Consider the following 8,029-nt stretch of genomic DNA (forward strand, 5'->3'; position numbering starts at 1 on the left):
TGCCTTTCAGAAAAAGTTATCTTTTTGCAATCGTGTGTGTCGAACAGTAGCAGATGCAGATCTGAGTTTGTTGTATAACCCCGATGGCTATAGTAGTAGCGTGCGCATATTTTATGACGAATATAAAGGTTATTATAATTTTATAAATACATACACAATTATATGCAATTTGTTGATATTCTAGATAACGATTAGCAAATTTATTTTGAGAATCAAATCGATGATATTTAGTGGTTTCTATGAATTATATTCGTACGTATATATTACATCATACTAGAACACGTCAGACGCGGAAACATTGTCACGTGTTATTCGCGCGATAATCTCATCACGCTGTCTCGATACTGTTAAGGTTTAGTGCTATATGGAGATTCCTTATCACCACTTTTCCTGAAAAAAAACTCCATTTCACATTTCCTGTTAACGTACCAGTGTATCAGAGTGGGAAACACCGCGAGACGGAGGAAGGTTACGAGGACGTGGCCCAAAACAACTCTCGGATGTCCCATGGCGTTAGCTACTTATACTAGTACACTGGCTGCTTTAAATAAGCAACGTAAACATAATTTACCACAAACAAACTCTTTAATTGTCTGTTGACAAAACCGGCTTTATGACTTAAAATACCTAAAACTTTCAGAATTTAGGCTAGTAACACCATGGCTTCCATTTATGAAAGAAAATCGTCAATTCGTAGATTGGTGGTGTATATAACAATAAGACATTATTTTGTTCGATTACGAACGTAGAACGTAGATCAAATTAATTGGTATGGATCAGACTATTCATTTCTCCCACTTTGATGCTATGATCTATCGGCCTTTAAGATCATAAACACTGAGACTGGCTTTTGTTCGAGAAACAATCCCTGCATGACTAGGGACGTTCCAATAAGTATTTTGCGAATATATATCATCACCAATAAACCGAATAAACAATCAACAGCACTTGGCACATGAACAAAAAAAATACTGGAAATTGAGGAAACAAAAACAATTCACTTTATGTGGTTCAACCAGATTTATGTAATATCTTGAAGCCGCTATTGACCAGATGGTAGCGTACTTGTCACTTCTCTTGACCCCTGCACAATTACTCCTCCCACACACTGTGCGCTTTCGATTTGGTTTCCTCAGTTAGACCCATGAGTGTTTGACTATGGACGCTACGTCAAAGACGGGATGGCTGGTCATTGTGACTATTCTGTTGGCATGCACTGTACTCTATATAGCAGCGAAACCTGAGGTAGGTAAATGTTCCTAATTGAGAGGGGAACACAATAAACAACGATCACGTCGTCGTCGTAACTTTCTAACTTTGCACGCAACTTTGTGGCAATCTATTTAATTTACCAACACTGCAATGTAGCATTAACAACTTTGTAAATCATTGCTAAGACTTTATCAACTTTACAGTTCCAACGTTGCACCTAATATTGCAAGCTTGATACGTACCAATAGGGAAATTCCATGTTAATTTTGCACGCAACTGCAGTTTACTAAGTAACTTTGCCAACTTTGCAGTTTTTGCTTCTGTCGGCTTTTCACGCACCTTTATAAACTTTTCGCGCAATTATGCAGATTTTCTATGACATTACACCCAAGTTTTCAGTCTTTCCACGTAACTTTACCATCTGCGCACATAAAAATGCAAACTTGTCATGTAGCAATACACGTAATTATTTCAAACTTTGTTATGTTACTTTGCGTGCAATTTTGTTGGCTTCCTCGTATACCAACTTCCCACGTAATTTTAGCAACTCAACTTTGTACGCAACGATGTAGACTTCCCACGTAGAAATAAAGACATTCCACCTTGACAACTTTGCATGCCAGGCTTTACCAAAGTTGTTCGCAAATTTGCTGGTTTTCCGTGTACTTTCTGTTACCAACGTAGCTCAAACGTTTCTGGCTTTTCAACTAATTTCAGTTTATCAATTTTGTGCGCAAGTTTTTAGACTTGACACGTAGCAATGAAGAGTTTCCACACTTTTTAAACGTTGCGCGCAACTTTGTTTGCTTTTTGTAATTTACCAACTTCGCACTCTTACATTTGCAAACTTGCTATGTAGCAATGCACTTTTCACGTAATATTTAAAACTCGCCACGTAGAAATGCAGACTATCCACGTAAGTTTGTCAACTTTGCTCGCAACATGCGTCTTTTTACCTAAATGCGTCTTTGTACCTAAACACCTGTGGTGGCTAACACGTTACTAACTTTTCACGAAACTTGGCACCAAATTTTACACACATTTCACCTAGCAATACGAACATTCAAAGCAAGTTTTCAGGCTTTTCATGTAACTTTGCCAACGCTACACATATCTTTGCAAACCTGTCAGATAACAATTCAGACTTTTCACGAAATTTACCAACTTTGTACACAACTTCACAGATTTTCCACGTAATTATTAAGTAACAAATTTGCTTGCCACTTTGTAAGCTTTCCTCAAAATTGTACCAGTTATGTATGCAGACTTTAGTTTTGCCAATTTGCACGCAAACGTGACATTTAAGTTACTAAATTTCATTATATATACACCACACGACCTGGTAAAGGCTACAATTGACCAACCACATGAAAACTGTTTTAGTTGAAATTATAACAGCCACCTATTTTGCCAAAGTCGACAATTGCTGTAATTAATCGCAACATTTCAATGAACACTAAAGGAACTTTGCACTGATTTGTCCATCCATACATGGCATATTTTCACACACTGTATAAAAAGTCTAGCAAAGTGGAGAACCGATTGTATCAGGATGTTATCCTATGTGATATGTGTTGCAATCAGAATCTATCCATACATTATTTGTTTCATTTTGTCAATTTTACACAAATCGTCAGATGTGTTGTTAGTAACATTGCTTGGATATATGAGAAGCAATTGTGTGAAGCATTTTAATGCGCAATAATGGTTTTCAGGATTCAAAAGTCCTGACCTACCAAGAACTCTTTATATGATATCAATGCCCAAAAATATGAAACAAATAATCAACTATAGTCAATAGTGAGTATATAAGTATCGTTTTTCAATCAATTGCCTTGATAAATATGTATTAATGGTAAATATTTTTGAAACAAAACAAAACAGTAAATCTATCAAAATTGATGCAGTAATGTTATTAATGTTTTGGTGATACGGTATGAAACTAATTGTACAGTAGTAGTTTCTCATGGTCCAATACGTTGACTTCAAGTAAACATTGATTCAGCAGTCTACCGTGATCACATTTTGCTTGGTGGCAATGTTGACACTTATCAGGTTGTATAGATACTAACAAATTATCAACATATGAACACGTACGATATTGGAGCTCATCACTATGGCAACGCGAATTACCACTGTCAGCAGACACGCACACACAGAACGAATTTCATTTCTCAGCCAAATTAGAAATTTCGCCCCAAGACGTTTTCACATCTACTGTTATAATGTCCTGTTCAAATTACCTCATTTCAATAGGAAAATACTAGTACGTGTTATATACGAGTCGCTATACAAATTTAACTCCTTTAAAAATTTTTATCAGAAATGTAAAGATGAAAATGAACGTTGAGAAAGAAATCTTACGCGAACAAATTTTTATTTTGAAGTGGGGCCCGCTGACTAGTTATTTAGCGACCAAGTTCCTGAATGTTTTATTACGACTTTCATACTTGGTGTTTTGTTATATGTGTGTAAATGTTTAATTGTTGATGTAACTTACTTTGCTTTTCAATTCTATTTTTGTATTAATTTTATTGATTGTAAGTAAGTAAAAAAAATGTCCTGTAGTTTCATTTCATGCTTCACACAGTGTAGCTAAAATAAAAAAACACACACACACAATAATTGTAATACAAGCCTATTAAGCGCTTTATTTCAAACGGATCGAATTAATTTTACCAATAAGCGAGAATGATAAAACACAGACATACGCATTTATTTAGATGTATTCATCAGTTACAAGTACCGCCATAGACAAACATCGCAACTGTCATAGAACAATCCTGATAAATATAAAATACTGGCATTATTCCATACACGTGTACGCATTATATGTGTCACTGGTAATGTTAATCAGAAAATGTATTGTTATGCGAGGAGACATTGTAACACTTTAACTTTCAAATTGCGATCTCTGTCAAAGACAGTACATTGGTCCTTCATATAAGTAACACCTTTGAAACAGTTGTATTATGATGTGTTTGCATATAGCCTTAATTAACCCGGATACTACATTATTATTATTCCTTAACAAAGCAAGTCATAAAAGTAAATGTCAATATCATATTAACGAACTGGCGAAGAATCTAATCGAACATAATTGAAATTTTATAGAAATAACATAAATAAATTCTATTTTTCTTTATATACAATAACAAATATAATTATTAGTTTGCCAAATTGATTATTTCTGTAATTTCATACATTGAAGTAACAGTCCCTTGGTATGCATTACATCACAATAGTAATGAATAATGCACATATGATGAGAGTAGTGCCAGTCAGTCTCCAGGCTTTGTTCTTCTCATCTGTATGCAAATAGAAACACAACGATATGATTTACAATTCCAACCTCTCCTTAACCCGTGTATAATAATAGCACTGATGGTTCACAGAAAGTTAATTGTTTACGGGACTTTTGTGTCTTCGTATATGTTTTGTTTGTGTCATAATCAGTACAAGGGGTTCATGTTTGAGTAGCATCCGTGATGTCGAAATCTACATATTATGATCCCAAGCTGAAAGCAGAGCACCCTGATATGGTATGTATTCATTGCGAAGCGTGGAAACGTCAATTGTGTTAATGGCTTGAGACATATCATTAAAAATTAAACAAGGATCGTCTATTTAGATTTGCATGGCATTCTGTCATGAAGAGTCACAGGGTCTAAGAATCGAATCCATGGAATGAATGTTTTTTATTTTATAATTAAGCCCATTTAGATAATTACTTCCTATTAGAGCGTATATATCAGATTACCCTGTCAAAACTTGTTATGAATAATATTGTTTCTGTTCAGATAGCAATGAAGTATTCTTGCAATTTCAAAATAAATTAATTTATCTTTTGTGGCATCTAGACAGAATGATTATGCATGTTGAAATAAATGACATGCTATGAGAACGACCCACTTATTTAGTGGAAACTCTCAAAAAACAAAACTTAAAGAGGCATGTTTTTTAAAATTCCCGTGTTTTGGAAAATATTGACGAACGCGTACTATAGCAGTTCTATTTTGCATCATTCTTCAAAATACATTATGAACTATTCCTTCTCTTTGTCGCAAATGCATGTTTTAATAAGTTTGTAAGTTGGGTACAGGTATTGTAAACTGTCAGTTGATCTAAAGTGATATATCCATGTGTGTAAATATATAATTTGTTTCTAATTTTGATAAACAAGTATTTTACTGTATTACCTGGTAGCAATATATGAAACTCTCTCGTTCTGTTTTTTTTCAATAATTTTACATAATGAATAACATTTAGCTGGCATTAAGCACAAGAGTAATAACATATTAAGAATAATATTCAACTGGTAAAACTTGCCTGCATCCACATCTACGTACTTGTTAGAAGTGGTGTTACGATTTGAAGAATGAGTTTTTACAGTCAGGGTCACGAGCTCTGAAAATAAAATGTACAATTATTCACGCCACAAAGAATGTATACGTTTTTAATATTGTGTTATCCTTCAAAATAAACTATATTGGTTTCATATAATATTTTGTATATATGTTTGTTTTCTATGGTTGAAATACTTATAATAGGATTCTTAGAAGCATGTGTAGACCAATGGTTAAACTAAGTTTTAGTTTACAACAAATTCCGCACAAATTATCGAACGAAATTATTAAATACGACGAAACAGAACAACTGCATAAAAGTGATGGTTTGTCGCCAAAAGTGGCGTGAACACTTAAAATCGATACGCCACTTGTGTAGAGTGACTTGGTGCGTTAATTATTGAGTTACAACAGATCCCCTGAGATATGACTTGTTCGACGTGCGATCAAAATCTACCCATTGAATGAATGGCATCGAAGAACAAGTAAACCGTCTGTAACACCGTGTTGAGGTAAGTATTTGGAGCCCGTAAGAATGAGCCCGGGAATGAGTAATAAAATACAGATATAAGTCCGGTAGTATGAACGGTGAGGCTATGTTTAGATTTGTTACATTATTGGTGTATCTAAAAATGGACAGTGAATCTGTGTGTTAGAATACTTGGGTAATACCCGGTGGACGGTTTGGAGGAAGACTGAGAAATTACATGAAACTTCTTTAACAATTTTATTTGTGTCTGTAAAAAAAAAAATACGTAGTGTTTGTCTTGGCTATTTCGCTTGCTCACTTTACATTTTGTGTTTTGAATACGGCGATAATTTCGATCATTTCTGTTTAAGCAATCAAACATTTTGAAGCGTTAACTGTGTTCTGTGTCGCTATTGAGTAAAACAACAATATTGCATATTACCGAATATGGATATCATTGATAAATTTGTCTATTCAAAACTCACATCCAGGTTCAGATTGTTAAATTATTATGTGGTGCGAAATTTTCTAAAAGTGCTACTGTATAAATAATCAATTATAGAGGAAAAATGAAAATTTAAATTCCTACCACTATTTATATTCAATAGTTATTCAGATAAAGACTATATTAAATCTCTCTATCCGTGTTTAATATATGTACAATTTTAAGTTTGTTCTACTCATAATAAAACTCTGAAATTGATTGAAAGATGAATGACATGTGCCTTATTGTTAACTAAAGCAAGATATCAAAATAAACATCAGATCAGATATATGCTATGATACCTACCCTCTCTCTTATCTCCAGTGGTGCCTTCTAACATGGTGACATCATCGTCATCTGAAGTTTCGACCACTGCGGCATCTTCATCAGTGCTTACTTAATTAAGAAGAAGAACTTAAATAAGCAAGCAGTTATCATAATGTTATGAAACAGATCATAAAATAACGATTACCAGTTTATGTGGTACCATCATCGTTTGTGAGAATACAATAATGTGCGTGGCGGTAGTCTCTGCTAATAATTTACAATCACTATTCCCCGTTTATGTGTGTCTGATATTCCATTGAGGGTATAGTCTAGAAAGATTTAAGTTACGGAATTGGAAGCCTTTAATATATGGTGCACCGGACAATCTACTTCTGAAAACTGGGTTTTAACAAATATTAACACCAAATGTTAAGATGTCACAATGGCTAAGCGATGTGACGCTTACCTTCATTATATTCGTTAGCAACTTCGCTACCATCAGTGATTACACCATTGTCAGATATTGTGACGTCATCTTCACCTATATGACGTCAAATTTGAACAAAGTTATAAGAAAATTATATGAAAAATGTTTTTTCGCATTAACCTATATAAACATTGTTTCCGTCTCATCAAAAGAAAAGTCAAAAAATATTGCAAGGTGTAGACTAATAGTTAGTATTCGATGAATTAATCGACTAAGCCAAAATGATATTACATAATATTCACGACATACCCCTTTCCATTTCAGTAACGATCTCAATTGTATTCTGAGAATATGTTAAACGTGTCCATGGTTCATCTACGTAAAATACAGTATATGAATCAACAAAATCATTGCATACTAGTATGCAAATGGTTCAACTAAACGTTCAAAAATATGTTGATGGTTTATAGATTTCATCAATGTGTTTAATTCAGAAAATGGTTTGGTGCAGCTACCCACCGTAGCGATTTGTTTCCAAATGCCGGCCATTTTGCGTACAACTGGGTAAAACTTTTAATGTATTGTTTTGAAAAGACCACAGGTGAGTTTGAGAAATTCAGTTATTCTCAGTGTAGATACCAATCATTGTTTTGACAAAGCATTAATCAATGAATACATTTACTTCAATTATCTACGTGTTTATATGCCATGCCATTTCGAATGAAAGTGTTACCTTCCAAATCCCCGTTGTCACTGGTACCTCCCTCCGGATCAGTGGTATAATCGTGGCCGCTATCAGCTAGGTATATCTGCTGAGATAAAAC

General features: G+C 34.2%; 1 protein-coding gene across 1 annotated transcript; it reads right to left on the minus strand.

Moving 5' to 3' along the window:
• Nucleotides 1–4,016: 4,016 nt before the first annotated feature.
• Nucleotides 4,017–7,524, minus strand: LOC146746186 (uncharacterized). Its single transcript, XM_085498200.1, has 5 exons — nt 7,515–7,524; nt 7,245–7,319; nt 6,818–6,907; nt 5,542–5,619; nt 4,017–4,520 (listed from the first exon to the last, which is right to left on the minus strand). Exons 1-5 carry the CDS (start codon nt 7,522–7,524, stop codon nt 4,444–4,446), a joined length of 330 nt encoding a protein of 109 aa, XP_085354326.1. The 3' UTR covers nt 4,017–4,443.
• Between the last annotated feature and the right edge of the window lie 505 nt (nt 7,525–8,029).

The sequence above is a fragment of the Saccoglossus kowalevskii genome, chromosome 4, assembly GCF_978046115.1.
Source record: "Saccoglossus kowalevskii chromosome 4, keSacKowa6.1, whole genome shotgun sequence".
NCBI classification, from domain to species: domain Eukaryota; kingdom Metazoa; phylum Hemichordata; class Enteropneusta; family Harrimaniidae; genus Saccoglossus; species Saccoglossus kowalevskii.

Bases quoted from the DNA above. Each gene is read 5' to 3' on its own strand.
- LOC146746186 (XM_085498200.1), bottom strand. The intron at 5,620-6,817 runs GTAGGTATCATA...TTTTATTTTCAG, and splicing joins CACTGGAGATAAGAGAGAGG to AGCTCGTGACCCTGACTGTA. The intron at 4,521-5,541 runs GCAAGTTTTACC...ATTTGCATACAG, and splicing joins GTACGTAGATGTGGATGCAG to ATGAGAAGAACAAAGCCTGG.